The sequence below is a fragment of the Melopsittacus undulatus genome, chromosome 4, assembly GCF_012275295.1.
Source record: "Melopsittacus undulatus isolate bMelUnd1 chromosome 4, bMelUnd1.mat.Z, whole genome shotgun sequence".
In the NCBI taxonomy this organism is placed as follows: domain Eukaryota; kingdom Metazoa; phylum Chordata; class Aves; order Psittaciformes; family Psittaculidae; genus Melopsittacus; species Melopsittacus undulatus.
The window spans coordinates 54,680,144-54,704,678 of NC_047530.1; the positions used below are offsets into that span (position 1 = coordinate 54,680,144).

The 24,535-nt window shown below is 42.1% G+C and overlaps 1 protein-coding gene across 2 annotated transcripts in view; it reads left to right on the plus strand.

Annotated features, from left to right (window-relative positions):
* The window catches only part of LMO1 (LIM domain only 1), a 62,499-nt gene that overhangs the window by 21,375 nt on the left and 16,589 nt on the right, over positions 1 to 24,535 (plus strand). For both annotated transcript variants that reach the window (XM_034062122.1, XM_005153258.1), the window contains exon 2: positions 23,981 to 24,194. In XM_034062122.1, the coding sequence (XP_033918013.1) occupies positions 23,981 to 24,194 (214 nt within the window). The remainder of the gene's footprint in view (positions 1 to 23,980; positions 24,195 to 24,535) is intronic.

The following is a 24,535-nucleotide window of genomic DNA, read 5'->3' on the forward strand; positions in this document are numbered from 1 at the left end:
TCAGAGCTCTCCTTCCACTTAAGTGTTTACCCTTGAGTTTAGCAGAGTTGCCTACCCGGTGAAGGAAAGGTCTTACACATCCTGTGGATGCTGACCAACAGTATTTACATGAAATAAATGCTGAAGATGCTTTTTATGTCCTGGAAGAAACCACTAAGAAATCATGTAGGAAAAAAAGCAACAAACCCCCAGGACTTGACCCTCCATGTGTTTGTATTTGTTTGATACTGTGCTATGTAAGACAGAGTACACATGCAGAATAGCAAAACATAATCTCTTAAGTTTAAATGTTTGAATTAGACATCCAAAAAAAGGTTGAGAAGGGTAATATAAGTAAAGTAGCTTTACTAAAATAGCATTTTGGGATCTGTGGTGGGATGAAATTCTGGTCTTCACATCTCATCCCTTAACGCTATGTGCTGAATTGCAAAATAACATGCGAGTTCATGCCATTCTTGCTTCAGTACCATACCCAAGGGCAGATCAGTGTGGGTGCTGGCTGTCAGTCTGTTTCCAGTTTACTTTGAGAATAAGATTTCATGTTACACTGTGTCAAATGCTAATCTGGCTAAGGATTTCTGTATCACTTATGCAATTTAATATGTCATCCTCACCTTTCCCCTTGCTGGATTTACGCTACTGTATAATACGTAGTATGGCAAAGTGGTTTTCCCCTAAAATAGAGAGAAACAATTTAGGAATAATGTGCAAACCAAATGAAACATGCTTTACTGGAAGGTTGGTTGACAGAGATGTTTTTAAAATGTTAGCAAGGAGATACACTATAAAGCATGTAAGTATCTTTGGAATTAAAGTAAACTCGGTCTTCATGTATGGGAGAAGTGTAGTCCCCTGGTAAGGGAAGAGGAAGAGAAGGCCATGCATGATTTGGAAGCAGGACAAATACTAGGAGTTTATTTGTGGGTATTACTGGCTCCAAGTGGGAAGAACTGATATAGAGGTAAACTGAACTTGTGTGGAACCTGCCATTTTTTAAGTGTGCACAGAAAAATATTTCAAACTACTTAAGGGTTTCTCAATGTTTAGTCTTTATTCTGCATGATGACTGATCAGCCTCTCTTCTCATGGGTCTTGTGTGGTTTTGTCTGGTTTTGCATAGATTGCCCCATTGGCACTGGATCCAAAGAGAGAAATGGAAGGTGGTGACTGATCCTCTTTGTGCTGCAGTCCTGTGCAGAAGGCTCAAAAAGATGATTTCTGTGGCCAGCTCTGCTGTGGGGCATCAGGGTGCTTGCAAGCACTCCGTGTCTTAGGGCCATGGTAGCTGTTCTGCGGGACGCAACCCAAAGGGAGCTGATAGTACTTGTTAGCACAGAGCTGGAGATAGGACCTGTGGTTGCAAGCCATGGGCAATTGAAGAGCCACCATGGGCAGACCCAAGCCTGTGTTTCTAATGCTCTGACCAGCTCTATCTCACCTGAGGTGCTTGGCACAGAGGCTGTGTCTTCTTCAGGTGTGAGAATGCATGGCTGAAAGGCATGGTTTGATGTGTGGAATGAAGAAATGAAGAACAGAGACCTCCTGTTTGCCCATGTACTGGTTGTGGTACAAACCTACCATCTGTGCTTCATCTGGAGTTGCAGCCATATGCCTTCTGCATCTGCAGAGCACATCCTGCTTTATGCCTCCATCTTCCTGATTTCTTTCAGGCATCCATGTGGCTCTGTACTCATCCTGCCTCTTAAAAAGATAGAAATCTTAATTTCTGCCCCCCTTTTTGAAGAACTGAGATTCTTGAGTCCTTGAATCATTTGACTTTCCCTCTGCTATGCTGCCTTTGCAGCATCCCTTTATATAATCACCACTGCTCACAGTATTCTATGATACAGCCCCACTCTGCTCTCTAATAGACTGCAATGATGTCCATGACTTACATCCCTGAATTTTCATTACTGCTACAAAGACTTTTATGCACTTTAAAGGGGAACAGATGGATTCTTCCCTATTTTGGAAGAGATCATTCGTGCCTGTCCACCTTCTCAAGTTCACCTATTTTCATTACGTTAACTTAAAATGATTTGTGGAGCCTTCTGAGCTCTCAAAATTAAGCTAGAGCCTGAATAAGATTTGAACCTAGATTTTCCTCATCTAACCTGAAGTAGATGATCGCTTCAAGGGAAGACCTAGAGAACAGTTCATTTTGGGTATAGTTCAAAACAGTAGTCAGTCTGTTCTATCCCACTGTGCTCTTTCAGAGTTGCTCCAAGGAAGCTTACAAAGAGCCCTTCTGAGATTGAAGTGGGAACAAAGTGCTAATTGTTAAATTATCTTTTGTCCCCCCAAACCTAAGGAAAATCATCTGAAGGATGTTAGTTGCATACAGAGTATTTCTGTCTCCATCCAGTGTTAAGTAGTCTGTTTTAGAAAACCTTTATGTTTTGTCCTTTGCAGCTCTCAATAGGCTTTTGCACTCAAACAATATGGACTCTAGCAGGTGGCATTTTTGGCAAATGACCTCTTCTCAATGCCAGGATGTTCAGAAGTTGGCCTTTCTCATCTCTTTCAGAGCTATTCAAATAGGAGGTGAAGGGCAAATGTACTACTAATAGGGTGAAGATGCACTAAGATCTTAGACTGGAAGAAAATCAAAATATCGGTTTCCAAAGAGCTCAGTAACTGGTGAAGAGCGTGGTCTAATAGCTGGGTACAGTAACTAGCAGCACTTCTCTCTAGAAATAAATGATGCAAGCTCACAAGAGCAGGTCTTCTGCTGTGGCAGAGGTTAATTATACAAGTGGTTCTGCAACTTGAAGGTTTTTTCTTCTGTGCGCTGCTCACATTTGCCTTTCTGACGTGAACTGCAGTAATATGCACAATTTATGTGTCTCTGTCTGATTTTGGTTAATTGTAGTAGTAATTACTAATTTCCAACCCTTGACCTGCTTTTTTAATCGCATTTTTTAAATGATCTTTTTGTGCCATTTTAGAATTTGGTGTTTGGTTTTTAATTTAGATAAATTACACTAAAATGTTCTTGAGAGAGCTGCACGCTAAGGTCAAAAGCTTTATCTGCGCAGTGCCGATTTTCTTTAACCTATTTTAATAATCGTAGCTGCTTTCTTTAATGGGTAGCTTTTGTCTGAACTATGCTAAATCTGTCCTGTTTAGACCAGTCTGCTGATGTAGCAGTAAAACAAAGTGCTGCGCAGTGGCCCTGAGGCTCTGGGTTCGCCACGTGGGTCTGGGAGATCTGGGGCTGGATTTCCCTCCCTTCCTCTGCCTCTCCAACATACCCCTCAGCCCCACAGCTCCCCTAACCTGCACCTCTACGAAGTGCCCAGAGATGGACCATGGGCCTGTGGTGCTCGGCAGCCACACCAGATGGTATCTTCAGTATCCCACCATCAGTTCAGCTGCACTTGCACCTTGCCAACCTTGCTTGAAAGCCTTTCTCTCCCTTTTTGCCCCTAAGCTGTAGGCAAATGCCTGTTGCTGCTGGCACTGTCCAGGGTCCCTTCCTATGCCAACTGCACCATGAGCACATGTGAGCTGTGGGAGAGCTGTCTGGGATGGCCAGTAACATCAGCAGGGTGAGCACCTGCCTGCCCCACAGACTGCTGCATCCTCTGAGCTGGGGGGGTTAAGGGAAGGTGGTACTTCACCCCATAGTAGAGCTACAGCTGGATCTCATCACGGACAGCATTTGGCAGCCTTCTTGTGGGAGGGTTGTCGGTGTCTTTAGGAAGGACACCATTTTAATCCCTCTGATGTACGAAAGGGTCTATGTGTTTGCAAGTAGAGAAGCAGTTCGCTTTGGCTGTTTGTAGTAAAATAAACAGTGCTGATTTTACACAGACCAGTTTTTCTGCCTTTCTCTCCTCCTCCTTTTGCTTTCAATGGGAAAAGTTTAACAAGGTGTGACGTTTTCAAACTTGGAAACAGGTATTAAAGAGCAATTAGCTGGCCAGCCTCCCTGGATAGAACAGAGAAAGCTTGCCAGAGATGATCTTGTCTTTAAACATTTGTACAAATCTTTTGTCAAACACAGAAGTAATTGCCTTTTCCCTCCTTTCTTTTTCCTCTCTCCTCAACCACCTTCAGTCCCCTATCTGGTTTAATATAATGGGTGTTTGCATGAATGGCTTAGTTAGCCAGGGTGGTAATAAAACACTTTAAATTTATTGTGACATTTGGATTTAATTAAAAAGTACACACTTAGAAGAGTAAAATATAATGTGTAGAGGGAGTCAGGAAGGTTTTTCTCCTTTTCTTCCAAAAAGCTAATTAGAGTTGTATTTTAAATTGTTTATGTGCTGCTAATCATTATAATAAATCATTTATACTGAGAAAGACACACTCTAATGTGCTTGTGTAACTGTTTATGTTCTCAAGTTTCTATCATGAACAAATTGATCTGGAAGTGAATTTATTAACCACTAGGGAAGGAATCATTAGTGCTTTCTCTAAATATTCCCTAGGTACACTTTTATTATAGTAGTTTACTGTTTTAACTAAAAGTAACGTTACAAGGCCTTGGTTGTAATTATGATGCAAATTGACTTTCCGTCATTTAAAGGGAGGGAAAACTGCCTTTTTGTGGTAATATATATCTATGTTGTGTATTCCAGAGCACCTCACAGGTTCCAAAGGGGTTTTCCTGAAAAGAAATGTAAACTCCTGTGTTCAGAGGAACTAATTGTGGGGACTTTATGGAAGTTTAAAAACAATCCAGTGGAAAGTTTATTCTCTTTAATCTACCTGTCTGCCTGGCCTTTGCTAAAGAATCTTAGCACAAGGTAAGCATAGCCTGTCACATTAAATCTTTTGCATCTGGCAGCACACTTAAACTTGTACAGCAACGTGGTGCTTTCAGAGTGCTGGAGACCACAGAATCAGAACAGTTTGGGTTGGAAAGGACCTTAAGATCATCTAGTTCCAACCCCCTGCCACGGGCAGGGACACCTCACACTAAACTGTGTTGCCCAAGGCTCTGTCCAACCTGGCCTCAAACTCTGCCAGCGATGGAGCATTCCCAGCTTCCTTCGGCAACCCATTCCAGTGCCTCACCACCATCACAGTAAAGAACTTCCTCCTTATATCTAACCTGTACTTCCCCTGTTTAAGTTTCAACCCATTACCCCTTGTCCTGTCTCTACAGTCCCTAATGAAGAGTCCCTCTCCAGCATCCCTGTAGGCCCCCTTCAGGTATTGGAAGGCTGCTATGAGGTGTCCGCACAGCCACTTGAAATCTCTTAGAGATAACTGGCACGAATGGTTCCCTGTCACCAGTGGAGGCACCAAAGCAGAGATTTTCATGTGGAAAATCAATAGCAGAACTGCATTTCTAATCTGGGATTTTCTAGTTCATGATGCAGTTCTTCATCCAAACTGGGTAGCTGCTGGCATCAACCCTTGGGTTTTTAAGGTGAGCTTGTCCTGTGAGTCTGGAGGTGGTCATGGAGCTATGTGTGAGGGCATAGGGAGCTGCAGTCCATGAGGATTTGCAGCCCACTGACTGAGGCTGAGGAACAGCTTTTATATCTGGAGGTGCTGCTGAACTAGTTTTCAACACACATACTTCCCCCTTGGTGGTAAGTTGCATTTCCCACCCTGCCCAAGAAACCCTATCTGATCATTGAAACTCCAGTTAATGCTAGTAGGTTTTGTGGGTGCTTTTTAAATTTAGCTGCTATTATTTGAGTACTGAATTATTTATTTACAGGTCTAGCATCAGGCCACCAGGCGAGAATACCCACAACATGTAGATTTATGTAGCTCAATAGGTGGTTAGGCATTTTTATTTGAACTCCTCAAAACTACAATGTAACTTGACAGGGAGGTTTCATTATCCATGGGATATTCTTAATTAAACAAACAAAAAAACCCCAACAAAGAAAGAACCCAACCAACAAACATCCCACAAAACTAACCAGTGTTCCAATTTCTGCTAAAGCAAACAGTCTGCAGCTCTTTCCAGCAGAGAAAGGAGAGAAATATGAGTAAAATTGTTCTTTTTAATACATATATTTGGAGGAGGTGACGTAAAATGGAGAGCTAGGAAGATGCATTTGAAGTCCATGGGAGGCAGCTGCAGAACGCGATGGCACCAGGAGAGGAACAGAGACAGGAAACCAGAAACCAGAACTGCTTCCACCTTCAAACAGGAGCTTTCCAAAATCACTTGCTGTAGAAGCTGCAAACCACCATGCTGAATTGCATCTGTGATTTCAGCTTGGTCCACCTGTGCGCTCCCACCCTTCCCATTTAAAGGTTATGTTGGTCCAGGTGAGCTGTCTCTGTGCTAGGTGGAGGTGTATTGACTGCTTAACAGCTCACATCAGCATTTCAATGGATGAGAGTGTTTGAAGGGCTTGATGACTGTGTGTGAGTGCAAGTATTCGAGAAAGACCTCCTGTTGCCTCGGGGAGTTAGGCACTGGAATAGCTTTGGGCATTAAGTGTCTGCAATTTTATGTTTAATTATTTGTTTTTAAACATGGTCCTTAGCTTCTCACGGTTGAGTTAATGTCATTTTCGATTTTTAGCCTTAGGGGGATTTAGAAGTGACAAACCCTCGTAACAGTCCTGGCCATATGTATGCAATGCCACCAGCAACCTGTGGGCATGCGTGTGTGTGTACAAAGAATTTATTGGTGCTTCAATTACAGAAACGTCACTGAAGTGGTTTCCATTTCGAGGTTTTCCCCCAAACAGATAGATAACCTTGTTTCATGAGATCGAGATGTATCCTTTCAGACAGTACTTCTGACGTGTTGGTTTAAAGTCCAGAAACAATATGCACATTTTGCTTGCAAAGTGTGATTTTATTATTTTTTTTGAGATTTCTAGCTGTTAATTTTTTCCCAGAAGCCTACAATACAGTGTTCTGCCACATTAGGTTTCCCTAATAATCCATGGGAAGATGCAATCAAGATCTATTACTGCCTCTCGATGTGGAAGTCACTGAATTCTGTGAAGGAGCTGTAGTGGCAATTCGCTTTGCTGTTTGCAGGCGTTTAAATCTGTATTTGGAAAGCCTTGTTGTACTAACCAGGCTTCAGAACTGTAAAGAATATCAAAGGACGTCTTGTGTCTTCTGGAAAATGTAGGGTTTTTTTTCTTTTGTCATCTTTAGATCCCTTTATAGTGATTTTCAGAGGTCTTCAGTCATTTTGTATTCTGCTGAATCTGACACTTAGAAATGTAAACGTGTCTATCAGAATGCCATTAATTGAGAATAATAAATATCCCTTTATATGCAAAGTCTTTATATAGAGGTGACTCCTGCTGCGATTCCTGAATGCATTTTTCCTTCAAAGCACAAATATATCAGCACTTAAAGCAGCATTTGATATCCCCTTGCCATTGCTGTGGCTGCTGCGGCTTATTTTTCTTCTCTCGACACTTTACAAGGTGTGCCGGATCGAAACGTGGACTTTCCCTGCAGAAGTGTCCATGAATTAATGGAGCTCAAAAATAGCCAGTGGCAGTTTTACAGAGGCACAAAATCCAGAACTGGCTTGTTCTTTGGCAAAGAGAGGGAAAGAGGCCAGCATGGCCATGTAATGATTATAGTTAGAGGAACAAAGTTGGTGCCCATTTACCCCAATAGAGCTGATGAGGACAAGTTGTTCTCTGGCACCACTTGCTGTGTAGGTACACCTTTTGTCTGCAGTCTGTTTATGCTGACTTCTGAGTTTGTGTAAAAGTGTTGAAGCATCTTGAATGATACAAACTCTATCTTCAAGCTACTTAAATGGAGAACCAGGTGTGTATGTTTTTAAGTAGAGCTCTGTTGCAGTTTCAGACTTTCCTAATAGCCTTGGCACATAGTGGGCTTGTAAGATTTAATACCTCCTGTATAAGTTTCCATTTGTCTCCTTGTTAAAAACTCCTTGAAGCTGGGCAAGAAATTACCCAGGTTGACCCTTCTACTTGTAAGACTTTTAAGATGCTAGCATGCTGAAACAGGGGGACAGTGGCTCTTGTGTGATGTGGCAGGTGCTTCTCCTGGGTGTGCAGGAGTGGTTCTGGATTGCAGAAGCACCAGGGGAAATTGACACTTCACAGTTCATGATGAAAATGAGTTAAACCCTGTTCACTGTTAGTAAGAGAGTAATGATTTTGATAAATTAAGGCTGTATAAAAGGTGGGGGGATAGGGGTTGCTCCAATTTTACCATGTGGAATGGGAAGAAGTGGTCCATTGGTTTAACTCCTCGCCACCCTCAAAAGAGGGTAATGTGCAGGTACCCGTGCTGATCCAGACCTCAAAAGGGTGATATATTGTGTTGCAATGTATTGGTTCAAGTAAACCCACCAAATTAAACTGTGATGAAGCCATCCATGAACTAGATATCAAAGACAGATCGTTCTCTGGTGTTGATAATGCAGAGCATCTGTCTTAAATGCTAACTTCCAAAATATTTCTCTGTGTGCTGATAATGTGATGCTAACTGTGGGATGCAGCTTTACTATTTTTCATGCTCTGTAACAAAAATAATGAGCTCAGGGGTATATTAGTATGATCATACATTAACATAAAGTGCAACTTCTTCCTGCAAAAATAGGCATTCTTCCCACCACAACTGAAGAGCAGAGAGGATATTGTCTGTGGAGGTTTGCATATTGTACTGCAAGTGTATTTTGACACTAGAAACTGAAGAAATGGGAAACTAGATATGTCTGGGGAGTAACTACTAATCTAAGTGTCAGGTTTGATACTGTCAGACTCTGTGGAACCAGTAGGTCAACTCCCCAGAGGGATGGCAGAGCCCTTGACCTTCGTAGCAGCAGATGAACTGTTGTTATTGCTGAGGGTTGATCTTGGAGAGAGGGATGGGCAAATCTTAAGCATGTAAGTGGTGCCTGTTTTGTGTACATAAGGATGTCTCAGAGCACTAATACATAGGAAGGGTTTCCCCTGTTTTCGTGGCTGCTTAAACAGAGCTCTCTGCGTGCTCTCCATTGGCTTCACTTCCCTCTGGAGATGGCCATGTTTCACCCCTCTGGTTGTCCATGGTTGCAGGATGGAAGTCTCTAGGCGAAAGACATAAAGTGTCAGTATTGGAAGCATATTCTTAAAATACCAGTTTTTCTGATTGCCAAGGCTGTAGAAATAGCTTGTGAAGAACCTCATAAAAAATAAATAAAATAGAAAAAGTAAGTATTTTGGAAGTGTCTGATTTGTATCGTTGGTGATATATAAAAGTGACAAGCTTTTGCTTCCCAGAGGTGAGCGTGTCAATTGTGAAATCAGCTGTAGGCCTTTGAACACAAAGGTAAGTGTTCATCGCTTGAAGTTGGCCAGATGTTCTACTGGAAGACTAGAGAGAGCCTAGCAAGTCCAGTGTCAGCCCAACACCATCTTAGTGGCAGTACTTACAGGGAAAGGCTCAAGGAATTGAGTTTTCCAGCCTGGAGGGGGAAAGGCCACAGGGAGTTTTTATCATGTGTGTTGAGAGATAACCGAGCCAAATTCTTCTCAGGGGGGAATAGAGTCTCTCACCTGGGAGACGAATTCACACCAAGCACTTCCATGGGAGAGTAACCCACTGGATACAGTGATGGTCTTGCTATAATGCTGGGAGGAGAAACAAGCCCTGGCTTTCAGCACAGATCTGTCACTCTTGTGTTGCCTGATGAACCTGTTCGGGACGGGGGCCGGATTTCAGCTGTGGTAGGTTTGGGAATAAAGTGAAAATAAGGCAGAACCTACATAAAAAGCGAGAAGTCTCTGGAGAAGTCTTCTGCTGTTTAATTCTGCAGAAACAGAGTGGCAATTGCACACCTGGCAGTTGCTGTGAAATTGCTGCTACGGATAACACAAAATGGGGTAGCTTTTTTTGCTTGAACATTGGGGTGCCTGGAATGTAGATATTTATTCTTTTTCACACAATTCCTGTTTGTGAGCAGGTCAATTAAGGACTCAAGTGAATCTTGGGTTTTGCAAATACTCGTTCACATACTTCTATTAGATCTGGAACAAATGTTGGTTTTGCTCATCAGATTTTCGTTCACTGTGAATTGGGAAGAAGTACACTAGGTGTATATAAAGATGAAGCAGGATTAAATTAAGATGTTCACATTACCACTTCAAATACTGTTTGCACCCAAAAAAATAAAAAATAATAAGAAAAAGACCTCCTAGCACTTGAAGTAACAAATAACTCATCTCATGCTTTGCTGTGGTGGATCATGGATTGCTTTAAAGTAACATCCTTTTTTCCTGAGCTTAGATAATTTAGACACTCCTCAGAAAACAGGTACCACATGGAGTGCAGTACAGTTGAGGTAGATTGGAGAAAAGGATTATATTTTGCATGTGGAAACAATGAATGTAAGCTGTAGATAAACAACATGGGTTTAGAGCAATCACTGCTGCTACAGCTTGATTATTTTTCTCAGGGACAGGTGCTGCCTCTCTCCTTCCTTTGAAGAACTACTGTACTTGTGTCTACACCATATTTTATATAACATTCTGTTCTTCCACTTCCTTTCTGCTTCCCTTTCTCACCCAAAAATAGGATGCTGTGATCCTGTTTGAATTTTCAGCAGTGGCAACAGGCTGCTACAGCAGGTTATGGCATCCTATGGCCTATGGAAATAGCCATAGTATGTACTTCAAGCATATAAAAGCATTTGTTCCCGAGCTTTAAATATTAGGGTTACAGGGAGGCTGATGTGGTCTTGGTAGCAATCGGAGGTAGGAATGACATAGGAGTTGTATAGGCATGCTTTAGGTTAATAGGGAAATGTTTGTACCTCTTTCTTCTCTGAAAGGTATGCTAAGAGTGAGCTGGGATTGTTCCCTTGACCTGTGCAGCAGAGGAGGTCGTGGCAGATCTGGAGATGTGTGCTGGGAAACCAGAGCTTGCTTTTTGTGTCCCAACTAGATGTCCAAACACATTTCTCAAATGCTGCATTCTAGGAAAAGCTAAGCCAGGGAAAGAAGGCATCTAACATGATTTGGAAGTAATAAGGTGGACTTTGTAGCAGCCCTGCCCTTAATGACTTTTATTCTCACAAACCTGGTTTACAGATATTTATAGTCTGTGAGTTTTTCTTGAAATATCAAAATATTTGTAGCTATTTTCCTTTTTTCTTTTGAGCAGGCATATATTACCTGGTGTCATTTGACATTGGTGGATATGTTTGTTTCTTTGATAACAAATTTTCTTTAGATTCAGCTCCTTGAGCTCATAGGAAAATTGCATAGGTTGAAATGTTAAGACGTAAATCTAAATAGCCAGTGTGAGGTGAAAACGCTCCCTCTGCTTTAATTGGTGTGGCCTGGTGAAATCCAGCTCTTTGGCTGCCTCCCTTGTGAACTGCCCAGCCTGGTGGCAGATTGACATAATTCCCCATCCCTGTGGAACCATCATAGAGCACTCCCTGAAGTGCTCAAAATCCTGAAGGAATATAAGGACTTTTTGTTTTTAATGGGGTCTCCGAAGTGCTTGTGTTCATCCAAAGCACTGTGGCTATTAAATAGAGGGGGTTTTAAAGGTTTTTCTAATTGCCGCACTTCCTCCCTCTCTCCCTATTTAAGTGTCTTTGGACAGTTGCAGAACTTCGATTTAAATTTGTCTAATCTCTTGAGATATCTGGGTAGGGAAAACTATTGTAACTGAAAATGCCTCTGGTATTTTTTTCCCCCTTTCTTCTATTTTAATAGATATGTTTAGTCTACTTTAAAAGCTTTCTAGAGAACCTTTTATAAATGGCTAATTTAAGCTTGTCAGGTTTTAATTATAATCTCTCTACACACAAGTTAAAACGCCTAATGCTAGTGAAAAGTTCTGAATACAAAGCAAACCTGTGTCAAGTTGCAGAGCATTCTTACCCATCTTAATTGCTTCTGGTCTGAACTTTAACCTTAACTCTCCCATCTGTCTTACAGATTCCCTTCCCTCATCACAACCACTTTCTTTCTGTAGAGTGCTGAGGATCTGTCTTAATTCTGCAGGATTTTTAGTCCAGCAAAAAGTGCCATCAGCTCCTTCCTTATCCCACTGCAGCATGATACATGGTCCTGGAACGCAGCCCTACTGCCCAGAGCATGTTCTTACCCCTGCCACAGTGATACTGCTTGTGGAAGATGGGGGACCTCAGCTATAGAAGTGCCTTGGATCCCAAATGTTGTGACAACTTCTGGTCTTATTTAAAAATCTCTTCTCAACAGCATCCCCAGAGCTTTTGTTTGCAGTTTTACAGGGATTTCTTGTTTTTTAGGTCGTTTATTCCCTCTTAGGACTGTTGTCTGTCTAATTTTCTAGCTATGACCCATTTTTTGTGGCAAAGGTTAGTTCCATCTTTTTCTTAGACAAGAATGAGTTTCATTCAAGCTTAGAAAATTAGCCTTGAAAATACTAAGTCAGTGCAGATTTTTTTCTGGAGAGTGCATTTAAAAGTTTGAATCCAAAATTGATTTGGAAGTACTCTAATCTAAAATAACCCTGATGTTAGCATTGCTGTCTGCAGCTCCTGCTAGCCCTGGCGTTCTGGTTCAGTGCGTTGGCACACAGTTCCCTGATGCTGTGAAATTGAGACTCATCTGGAGATACAGACTTGTCTAAAAAGGATTGCAAGGCATTTAAGTCACCTTATTTCATTAGTTCAGTGAAGGAGTTCTTTTCAGCGGGCAGGAATCTGATGACGAGGTGGACAAAACCTGAGCAAATCAGGCCATAGAGACTCCCATGGAAAAGCTGCTCGGTAAGTTTGTTGGCTGAGAAGTGTAGGATTTTTGGAACTGAAGGTTACTGGTTTAGGATTTCTTTTTAGTCTGAGGTTTCAGGCAAAGCATTAGTAGATGTATATCCAGGCCAGGCTTCAGGAGGTGCATTTCAGGAGCATTTCAGGTCTGCTCACTGGGCTAGGTCATATGATTATTGTTTTTCCCATTGTTTTTAACCAAGTGCAGCCATCAGCATCTTCACGTATGTTGGTGAGAATTAAATGGAGCATGAACAACTGAGCTGAAGAGCAGACTTCCGCTTTAAGGGGATTGGTTGCTGCACAAAGCAGTGGTAATGATCCTGAGGTGCAGGACGCATTGAGGAAGAGAGTAAAGTGTGAGTACAATCCAAAGTGCAGGCAGCAGGTCATAAATTCTTGTAGTGGTGGTGGTCTGAAATTCAAGGAATAGGATTAGAGAGCTACTGTAGGTTAATGAAAACAGCTCCCTTAGGATCAGCTTGAATTCAACTCAGTGGTCAACCATAAGAAGAGAAATGTCGTGTGCAATTCCAACTTCTCATCCATATTCTGTATACTGCATTGCTCCTGAATGCTTAATAGAGTAGAATATGCTCTGTTACAGTGTATTTCATATGACTTCCAAGACGCTTTAATGCAAACTAAATGTCATGCTAACTTGCCCCAGACCCTTAGTGCTCACTTTACTCTGGAATATATGGTGAATTACAGCAGAGTTTTCAAAGCTTTCTGGGGCATTTCACAGAAAAAAAGAAACAAAAGGGAAAAAACCAAAAAGTCTTGCAATTTTACTTGGGTCTTTCCTGTTGTCCAGAGTAATAGTGCTCAAAACCTGCCTCTATACGTCACCTAAAAGGAACTCATTATAGAATGAGCATGCAACAGCTAATGCCAAGAAACCACTTTTAATTCTTATCACCATAGTTTTCTTGTAAAGAGGGGTAGCATTAATAGCCAGCTGTGGCTTGTGAGCCCTGACTTAATCAGTTGTGGATGGTGAAATTAGTTTGAGGCGTATAGTTACTAGCCAACTGCAGCTATAACAAATGTTTAATGAACAGTGTTGTGCTGGGGTCTGTATGCCTTTCCCTGTGAATGAAAGAGGAAATGCCCAAGAGCAGGACTTTCTCTGTCGTAATTGTACTAGTGAATTGCAGAGTAAAATCTGTCCATGGAAGCAAAGTGTGGCAAAGTAAGGCTTAAGCTAGAACCCAGTAAACAGAACAGTAGCAATGGAAGTATTTAGCCTCTGTTTTCTCTGTCTTCTCTGTCTTTGTGGTATTGAGAAAACAGCAACTTTGGTTGATATTATTTTCAAGATACAGCAAGTTCTTTCTGACAGACTTCACCCTATCCTTTTTCTAGTCTTGAAATACTAAGCTGCCTTTGCCAGAGTACTTGAGTGAGAAGGGTGCTGTGCTTTCTAAGGTCAGTGGTGTGGGAAGGATTGTTCCAATTGTTAGTGGGTTATGCTTTGTATAAACATCTAGGGTCTTTGTTAAACTGCACATCAAGCCAGGATATCCAGGAACCTCTTATAGTCTGAGCATCTGCATTACAGAAGCCACGGCCTTTTGTCTGGTCATTCTCAGACAGGAGCTGAAACTGAGCAGAGCACACTCTTGTCCCCTTTCTGCTAGAAAAGGTAAAACAGTGCTGGCTTACTGTCAAGCTCAAACTGTCCTCTCTGCCTCCTAACCACCTCTGGGTGTGCAGAGGAGTTTGGAAAGGAGCACAGCAAAACCTTTAGGAGCTGGTAGTAGAACTTTCAAGGTAATTTCTGACCCGAAGCTTTGTTAAGCTTGTGTTAACTGCACTTGTGGTCCAAATAAATCCAGTGAAGTTGCACTAGATGTGAACTATTTTTGGCTCCTCTTCTGCGAGTTGCACATGTACAGTTGAAGCTTACCAAAGCAACTCCACAAATTGCATGGCTTACATTGCCAGCTGTTCAGGAGGTTGCATACTGTCATTCAAAACTTCAGGGCTTGCAAAAGGTTAAGGTATTGCATATATCCACAATGATACAAATTCCACTTCCTAAATCAGTAACTATTTATTGGTTACTTGTGCAGTGATCACCAGTACAAAACTGAAATTGAGAGTGTCCACAGCCAGAGACTTAACACAGGCACTTGGAACTGTGACCACCCCAGGCCCCCTCTTATGCAATGGGAAAAACATACCACTTTGAAATACTGGGGCAGGAGGGGTGACAGGATGCTCTCTTAACCTTGGTTTTTCTGCACTACTTTCATGAGACAAAATTCCAGTCTGCTTTATTTTTTAAGTCAGCAAACTGATTATATATTGTAAAAGATCAGTGTTTTCATGGGTGAGTAGTAATTACTGAGTAATGGCTTAAAACATTTCCTGAAGGAACATAAAGCTGTTTTTAAAAGTCAAGAGTACATTAAAAGGATTACCATGTAGATTTGATTTTTAGATAACACTAAAATGGATCCCAAATGGACTTATGAAAAGGGATGCTATCTCTTTAATGGAAAGTGCATGGTCTGACAGCTCAGCATGCAAATGGTCCTGCAAAAGACTGTCTGTTGTGTTTTTTCCTTTCAATAGGAAGAGAAGGAAATAGCTCTCCTTGCCCTTCTTTCAACTTTTAATAGCAGATAGGTTGGTCTGGTTTTGCTAGGAAAGGGAGAAGAGGATAGGTTTGGGGAATAACTGCATCTTTCTGAATCACTAGGAAGGTGTATTTCACAACTTCTAGAAGGTCAGCAGCAATTGCATCTCTTACATGTATTGCATTAAGTAGAGTGCCTCTGAATTCTCTCTAAAGCTGCATCTTTACTTGTCTCTTGGAAATGAAAAAATATGCAAATAAGCTACAGTCCTTGTATATTTATTGTATTACACTTGTGCAGGGCATGAGCATCAATGCTTGGCTTTGCAGCAGATTTGGAGGGGGGCAGGAGAGGCTGTTATTTTCATACTACAACAACTTGCCATCACTTTAGTGTTTGCTATTTCAGAGTTGCCAGCACAACTTTCTGGTGATTGATGGTGTAAAATATGCTTTTGGCCTGAGTAGGATCTCTTCTAGAAACATTTAAAAGAGTCTATTCATTTTTCATTAAATACAGAACACTAGGATTCCAAATTCTTTTGTGGTATTGCACAAATTATTATAGGCTCCAAAAGTCTTGAAAAATTTCTATAAGCCTGTGAAAGCTTTAGATTGGATAGTCATCATTGCCTGCATTAAGGCTTGTGACAGATTGCTTCATCAGTGTACACAGAGCAGAACATCAAATGGCCATTTGGCAGTGGGCACTGAAATTCTATTAAGGTTGCCGAAAGCTTAGGTTGACATTGTATATGTCTGCAAAGAGGCAGAAGAAAAGATGATGATTATGAGCATGCAATGATATAGTTCTATTCTCCTTAAAATATTCACATATATAGCAGACCAAATCCATCAGGGTGATGTTAATGTTTCACTGCTAAACCTGAGCTCTGCTACATCGCACATCTTTGCCTGTGTCTTGAATACTCAGTAGTAATATGTTAAACAGTGCATTTTAACTGGAAGATGAGAATTGTGTAGTACTACAGGTGCACCTGGAAAGAATTGACGTGAGTTTTTACTTCCTAACACTCTTTGGCATTTTCAACTTGATACAGAGTCTTTCTGATTTATTTTCTTTCCTTTTTGGAAAAGGGAAGGATGGAAAACTCCCTGTAATTTAAAATCAGAAAATAAGTTATTCTTAAATGTGCTAAAAAGTAACGGATGAGTTCTTACCTTTCTGACCATTTAAACTCAGAGACTGTTCTCCCATTGGTTTGCTTTGACACCCAGACCCCCTGATCATAAACCTTTTGAGCTTAGTGTCTTTTCAGTGGTCACCTGCAAATTGGTGGAATATTGAGAAATATGGGACAAATTCCAGGCTACTCATCCATAATAATGGTTTTTCTCATCTATGATGTTCTTGTACTACTGGAAAGGTGGTTTGAGGGTAGTCTCTCCATTGTGAGATGTTTTTGTAGTACAGACACTGGAGGAGAGAACTGGCCACCTAAAATCAGAACCTTTGCTAGGCTGTAGGGTGCTGAATTGTGACTGATTGAGAAAACCTGATCAGAATCTTCTCAGACTAGGTTGAAGGTGGAAGAAATCTGTGCGTCTTTTTACTGTTCCCAGGGCTTCAAGCAGTAAAAATGGATTTTACTGAAACACTGCTAAGAATAAGCCTTGGACAGATGCCAATTATGAGCAATTAAAGCTCAAAGAAGCATATTTTATGAGCACAGGGAAAATGCTGCTTACTAGAATGATTTATAGAAACTGTTTTGCAGCAACAATTATTATGGTTTGTGTTTGGTCCTGCTGCCATGTGTTCCTTTATAGCTACAGGTTGTCCTCTGGTAAAAGCAACTCTGTAATAGAGAGTCTTAAAGCAGGTAGTGGCAAACTCAACACTTTTTGGAAATTAAAATCTAGATTCTACCTCTAAACCTTATGTGCTGAATCAGGACCTATGTTACCACAGATTCAAATGATGGGAATGCTGGTTTATCTGAGCCAATGCATTGAAAACAGAGTCTCTGCAATGTGAGATTGGAAGGGGGTTTAAGCCACTCATTAAGCTTTGGGTCACTTTTAGGCAGCTAAAACTGCCAGGGGACACTAGACTCTAAAATGTGTTTCTCTAAAACTTGTTCTGAACTGTAGGGTAAAAACACTGTGTTACTGGGAGCAGGACTATAACATAGTTGAAATAGAAGAACTGATCAAAATGTTGTTTCTCCTACTAACTGCCCTCTCCAACTACTTTTTTTGTCATGCTTGGGAAATATGTTCAGTAATGATTCAGAAGAGAGAAAACCACAAATAAATTGCTAGAGCCACTGTAAAGATCACCTGCTGTATATTGCAGCCTGAAACAAAAATGAGAAGATTGTTGTTACCCATTGAATAATTCTGATGAATGATCCAAGTCTTGTTCATAAGCTTTTAGCTGCAAGTACTCGGTGTTCCAAATGTAACGTTTTAATTGGATATACAGATGATATGATGAGTTTTACCCTGCTGGCTGTAATTCTTCAGATTAAATTCTTGGTGAAGATGCCTCAGACAGTGTACTCTCAGTTCAGTGGAAGTGCATGGTTTAACTTGTTTCACAGGGTGTAATATTCATAGAAGGTGAGTAATAGAATACTGGGAAAGCAAAGTGAGTTTCTTTTTAAGGGAATAAAATTCACTGCATCTCTTTGGCAGTGACTGTCTGCATTTACTTAAATGGGTGATGCAGGACTGTAATGCTTTTAAATGATATCAGATCCTCTGATAAAAGACATAAGACTGCAGCTTATTTATTGTGATGAGACAGGAGTTAATAAGATTACTCCTACTCTTCAGTTACTTTTTCATCTTTTACAGCCAAAAGCTGGGGATTTTGTTAGCAGGCAAAAGGAGGTCAGCTCATTTAAAGAGTGTTGATGCTAGAAATAAACATTTCTTCCCTCAAGTGGAACTCTGAAACCTATGCTCAATTTCCCAACTGCCAAAAATCCAGTCTTCACACCGGAACTGCTTCTAGCACTGGAATCCCTACAACTGGGGTCTTTGGCAGAGAGGCTGTTCAAGACGTGTGGTAGCTGTGTCTGAAAGGCATTGCTCAAGAAACAATTTGTGATAGAGAATAAAAACACTATTCCAATACTATGCTGTGCAAGGTGCCATACAACTGCACAGGAAGCGCAGTACTGGAGTAGTTGTGGCAAACCTTTTGGAGAGTAGATGCATTTTGTGTGTGTGCAGTTATTTGCGTTGTTGTTGAGCAAGCTTTTATGGTGAAGGTAGCTAATCTGAGGAAAAAGTTTGGGGTTTTTTTAAAACAACAAAAAAGCAATCCCCCCAGAAAGCCCCATCGAAAAACTTGCAGAGGGAAAGAGTTAAAGCCATCTGCCTGAAAGCATTGTGTAAAACATACACACAATGTTGGGGAAATAAGCCAATTATGTGTGCTTCACAGGAGGTGGGGGACTGACCTTTGTGTGTAATTAGTTCTTTTATTTAAAGCAAAGATTTTGAATAGAATAACTAATTAGCTGTCATAAATGGCAAATTGAAGATTTTGGCCAGATTCCTTGGGGAGTGTGGGAGGACATCCCTCCTCTCAGCCCATACTGTATGCTCTGGCTCTTCTCCTCATTAGGGTTGTTTTTAGTTCTCTGCAGTGGTAATGAGGAGTGCAGTGGCGGCACTTCTCAGGCCCCCCTTAACAAGGCATGAAATGCAGGTGGAGGAGAACCACCTTCAGCTCCTGCCGCTTTCACTTGGCACATGTGGATATAAGCAGAGGGCTTGGGTGGGAGAAAGGGAGGCCAAGGGGGGCCTGAAAAGTCCGGGTGATATCACCTGTGTTTTATGCTCTGGACTTGACTGTATAAAACACAGGCAAGCTGCAAAGCCTCGAGGCATGTATCATTAGCTAGCAGTCCCGCATTACTCTTTCAGACCAATTAACCTTTAGAGTTGCATTAAAGAAATTAGGTGGTGAGCTTCTATGCTTTCAGAGGGGTCCAGTAGCTCTCTTGCAGACCAGAGCACTGTGGAGCTGTACGCCATAGGACCACTGCAGATAACTGTTATTTAAAAGGTCTACCATTTATAAAAAGTTCCCAGGCTCTCTTGGAAACGAGGCTTTATGAACAGAGCCCTTAGAGGAACTGCGGCTGATTGCCATGTGAATAGAAATATCAGTAAAATGGCTTAGAAAATGGAGAGGTGTACTTAGTGGACACTTCTGTTACAAAGCCAGCTGAATAATTTTATGGAAAGACCCTGACTGAGAAGATACAGGCTGATTAAAGCTTGTTTGTCTGGCTGTGAATAGAGGTAAAGTTTAGATTACTCACTACAATAACAGCCTCTTTAGACACAGCCATAAATTTCAGTATGTCCAGAGGTGGTGTCTATAATTTTTTAATGTGCATTGGAGCTCCGAGCACTCAGAACAGGTTTTGTTTTGTATTTACCAGCAGCAAGTCTATTAAGTTGTAAAGGGCAAAGAAGGGACTGTAGGTAGCCAAAAATAGAAAGGCTTCATCTACTGCTAAGAAAAGCTAGCAATATGGATGGCTAACAACAGAAGAAGAGAGAGCAACTTGATGGTACTTCCAGAATTTGACAATCAAATAGCATTGAGTACTGTGTTCAGCTCTGGGACCCTCAACATAAGAAGTACATGGGCCTGCCTTAGTGGGTGCAGAGGAGGGCAACAAGGATGATTGGAGGACTGGAGACAGGCTGAGGGAGGTGGGCTTGTTCAGCCTGGAGAATACAAGGTTCTGTGGAGACCTTAGAGCAGCTTCCAGTGCCTAAAGGGGCCTGAAAGAAATCTGGAAAGGGACTTCTTACAAGGGGATGTAGTGACAGGTCAAGGGGTAATGACTTTGAACTGAAAGAGGGGAGATTTAGATTAGATATTAGGAAAAAAGTCTTCCTTGTGAGGGTGCTGAAGCACTGGAACAGGTTACCCAGGGAAGCTGTGTCCACCCCATCCCTGGCAGTGTTCAAGGCCAGGCTGGACAAGGCTTTGAGCAACCTGGTCTACTTCAAGGTGTCCCTACCCATGGCAGGGGGGTTAGAACTGGGTGACCTTTAAGGTCCCTTCCAACAGAAACCTCTCTGTGATTCTGTGATTCCCTTTGTGATCATGTATTGAAACAGATGAGTGTTCAGATGTTACTTTTTCTACTTCTGCAACACTACTTCTCATTTCCTAATCCTCACCCACGCAGCACACACAGAATTTGCCCGTGGTGAGCCTTTGTTTCTTGACAGCCCTGGTTAGGTGTCACATGCCTTTGATCAAATGGAACTAGGTACCTTAGCAGTTTTTGTAAGAACTGGGGGAAAACCTACATGGAGAAATGAAGCAGCATCGCAGTCCTACGGTCTTCCAGTAGGGAAATTTCCCATCAGAAAGAGATCTTTCCAGGTGGTTGCTGCCTGCAAACCCGAGGCAGAAACCACCTGGCTGGGGTTTGCTGGAAGCAAGGCAGGAGGAGGCAAATGGGATTTGGTGTTTGTGTGCCCTCTCTGTGCAAGCCTCTGTCGATGGAAAGGGTTAAGCTGAGATGCTGCTCTCTTGTTGCTTTGAAATGACGTGGCAGGCGTTGGAGGAACCTTGCTGATCAAGTTTGGCAGTTTTTGAGGTTTTGTTTCACGCCTTGCCTGCTGTGTCACCTCACCAGCTAATTGCAGCTGCAGCCTTCTGTAGTGGTGTGTGTGCTCCGTGCAGACCGGTTGGTTGGGATGTCAGAGGGAAGCCTCGCAGCCCAAAATGTAATTTCAAAACACTGAACCTGACCAGCAGAGGCTGACCTTGCTCGTTATTATCTGAGTGGGAATAGCAGCTTTGAACATTATATGGTCTCTGAAATGGTACCTTTTTTCATTAGAAAGCCCCCTGCTGAACACTGACCAAATACATAGCTTTTTTCCTTGCTTAAGGTACTGTTTAAAATATATATATCTGTTCCTTTGCCAGTTATTAGAAGAAAATCAAAGTGTTACATTCTCCTTATTCGTGGAAGCCTCTCATAAGACAACGGTGTGCTTGCATCCATGGGGAACTGAGATGGCTGCAGCGAGTGAGGGCTTCCAGGGCCACAGATGGAGCAAGAACCACAGCTACAGCCATCCCACAGCTGTACAGGTCAGCTTGCCACCTCAGCAGACCCTCCAGACCTGCCATCTTGCCCTTACTGCTCACACCAACCTCTCCTAATGGTACAGTAAGGGTTTCATAGCTAGGCAACTGCCCTTGTGCTTGACCATGCTGCTGTTACAGTGGATCTCTCACTCCAGATGGGGGCAGCTGTAATTCTGTATGTGCACTGGTTTCAAAGGCACTCGAAGGTCTTGGGAAGTCCCATCCAGCTGAAGATCTTGTATTTCTGAATCACACAGATAATCTCAAACCTCACCTATGCAGCAGTTCTCTTGAAAGGGCCTTTAAGGGGCTCTGGTTGTCTAGAATCTGCATTTTGAAATCCACAGCTGCTCCAGATGCAGGATCCTCAAGTTACCTAGCTGAACCTTGCAAAACCATTGTATGATGACCCTCCTAGTAAGAAATCCTCTTCTGCCTTTAAGGCTATGCAGCTCACATTTAGAGAGGCCGTTTGGGGGGTGGGTAGTGACTCACTGGTGTCTAGTCCTATCTTAAAGTATAATTCGCACATTTAGGTCTTAGTTTTCATAGGTGTGAACTATTTTCTTTCATCACTGATGCTGGATCTCACACAGTTTGCAAATGCAAATTCACGTATTCACCCTTTCCTGCCTCAGAATAAGCAGTATCTTCTCACGATGTGTGGTTTCCCTGGCATGGAGCTGGATTGAAGGCTTTAGGTTTTCTGAAAAAGGAATCACTCAAAAAATGAAGCTTCTCTTTGCTCCTGAAATGTACCTTAAAAATGAATACATAAATAAAGTGGTTCTGTGTCCAGAACCACGGAGCTGCTTCCCTTCCTCCTAGAAGAAACTGTCACCAGCATCACAGGACTTGTGTGATCTGACCCCCAGCACCTTTAGTACATTACACTTCTGACACCTCCCTGTCTTTTCCCTCTTTCCAAATGTGTGGGTGTTTCTCTGTGGCCGTGTATGTAGAATTTCTCTCAGAAGCGTTATGAGTTGCATATGTGACAGTCAAACAGAGATTTAAGTTTTCACTTAATTATCGCATATTTGCTGCTGGCATCAGAAGTTTGCTTGTATTGACTTTGCAAGTGGGTTTTGAGTGTGTCACAGCAAAAGGCAGGGGGCTCTTTAAGCCTCAAGAGTTTTTGAATGTTGCTTGACCTGTCTCTGTGCTGCTGAGACCACTTTGATAAGAAATGGATCAATACCTCACTGTTTGTGTAGAGGTGTCTTAAGTGCTATTGTCGTCTGCTTGAAGCTCTGACAAAGCAATTATTACTGTAGGAGTGGTGGGTTTTACATGTGCCACTGTCAGGTCACCCTGGCTTTTAAGGAAAGCAGCAAATGTCACCTATTACAGTGGCACTGACTCAGTCCTCTCTGGTTAAGGACTGTTAATAATTCCATTATCAAGCTGCTACTTTCCAGGACAACCAAAGCTTCTTATGGAGATGGTGGCTTCACTTGTGCACGAGTATATAACCAGTAGCACCTGCTACTATAGACAGTGTTCCCTCCCCTCTGCATTGGTTATGCCCAAGGCATGCTTGTTACAGGCCCAGCATTGTAAAAATGACACTAGGAAAAGTAAAAATCAAGGTTCTAGAGAAAATGGGATTCTGGCATCTCAGTGAGTTTGTGTCTTCCTTTCTCATCTTCTGTCCCCTTCCTCCCTACAATACATCCTTGTTAATTTTTCCACCTTGCCTGTTGATTCCATAAAATCATTCCCTACCTCGCTCTTAAACTGAGAAGGGTGGGAGGTCTCGCAGCCATGTAAGTGCCCACCATGGGAGGCACTACCTGCTTGGAGGAAAAGGCTAGTGATAGCAGTGGACAGCAGGAAGGTGGACACAGCAGGTCTGCTCCAGCCTACTGACTTCAGTCCTGTTACCACCTCAAGCCTAGCACATGTTTGCTTTGCAGTCTTAGCAGGGGTTTCTAGGGAGGAAAAAAAATGGCTTTTTAGTACCTTCTCCAGTGGTACAAGATAATGTATTGCTTTGTTTAAGGAGCATGGCTTCACTAGTGGTAGTGGGGCACTAGTTGGGTTATTCTAAGCGATCCTCATGGGCTTTTGAATGACATTTCTTTTAGAGCAGCCTCTGGGCTGTTCTAACTTTCACTGAGGCCTCTATGACCCTTAGATTTCACAAGAGAGGAAAAACAGTGGCATACCACATCTTTTTATATCCACTCCTCTCCTTTCCCCATCAAACTTGATCCATCCAAGATGTTGGACCGGGGGTACGTACGGTGATAGCCCTTCTGATCTTCGTAATTGCCTGTGGCAGGTAATTAACCACACAAGGGTACTGGTAATGAGGGAAAAAGCAAATGTTGAAATTGCAGCTAGTTTATTCTCCTGCAAGATGCTAATTAAAAAAAGAAGTGTGGTGCTTTGTGTCAGTCCTACCTTTAGGGAAAAAAAGGGCTGCGTTCCCGATGTACTCCCACTTAACCTGCAACAGTTTCTTGCAGCGTGAGCTCCTTGTAATGAAACCAACAGCAGTGTTTGCTCACAGATCTACCTATAGCTCACACAGCTACCCCAAATGCAGGCAACCTCTTCAAGCTGTTTGGATATCTTCTAAAGAAAATGCTTTGTTTGCATGCAGGTGTGCCAATGTTATCTGTACAACCCAAAGGGAAGCAGAAGGGCTGTGCTGGCTGCAACCGGAAGATCAAGGACCGGTACCTGCTGAAGGCTCTGGATAAGTATTGGCATGAAGATTGTCTAAAGTGCGCCTGCTGTGACTGTCGTCTTGGAGAGGTTGGATCAACTCTTTACACAAAAGCAAATCTCATTCTTTGCCGCAGAGATTACCTGAGGTAAATACAGGAACGTACTGTGGGCTCTTCCCAAAGCCTCTCAGTGTGCTGCCAACTGTTTGTCTTTCTAAACCTCTACTATGAAACACGTACTTGTGCATGGTCAGCCCTGTCCAGAAGCGGCTGGGGTTTCTCCCTCTGTCTAAGCAGGCTTCTTATTTGCACTTAATGTATTTTGTAGTCAGGGAGGTTGAATCCTATTTTTAGGGTAAAGGTAAAAGGAGGAAGGCATGACTTGTTTATTATTATGAACCAAGAAGAACAAACAGTGCTTGCTGAAAAAATTAGGAAAAGACTGTTAATTCTTCTTGCATACCTTTGATGTTACACTTCTGTATATT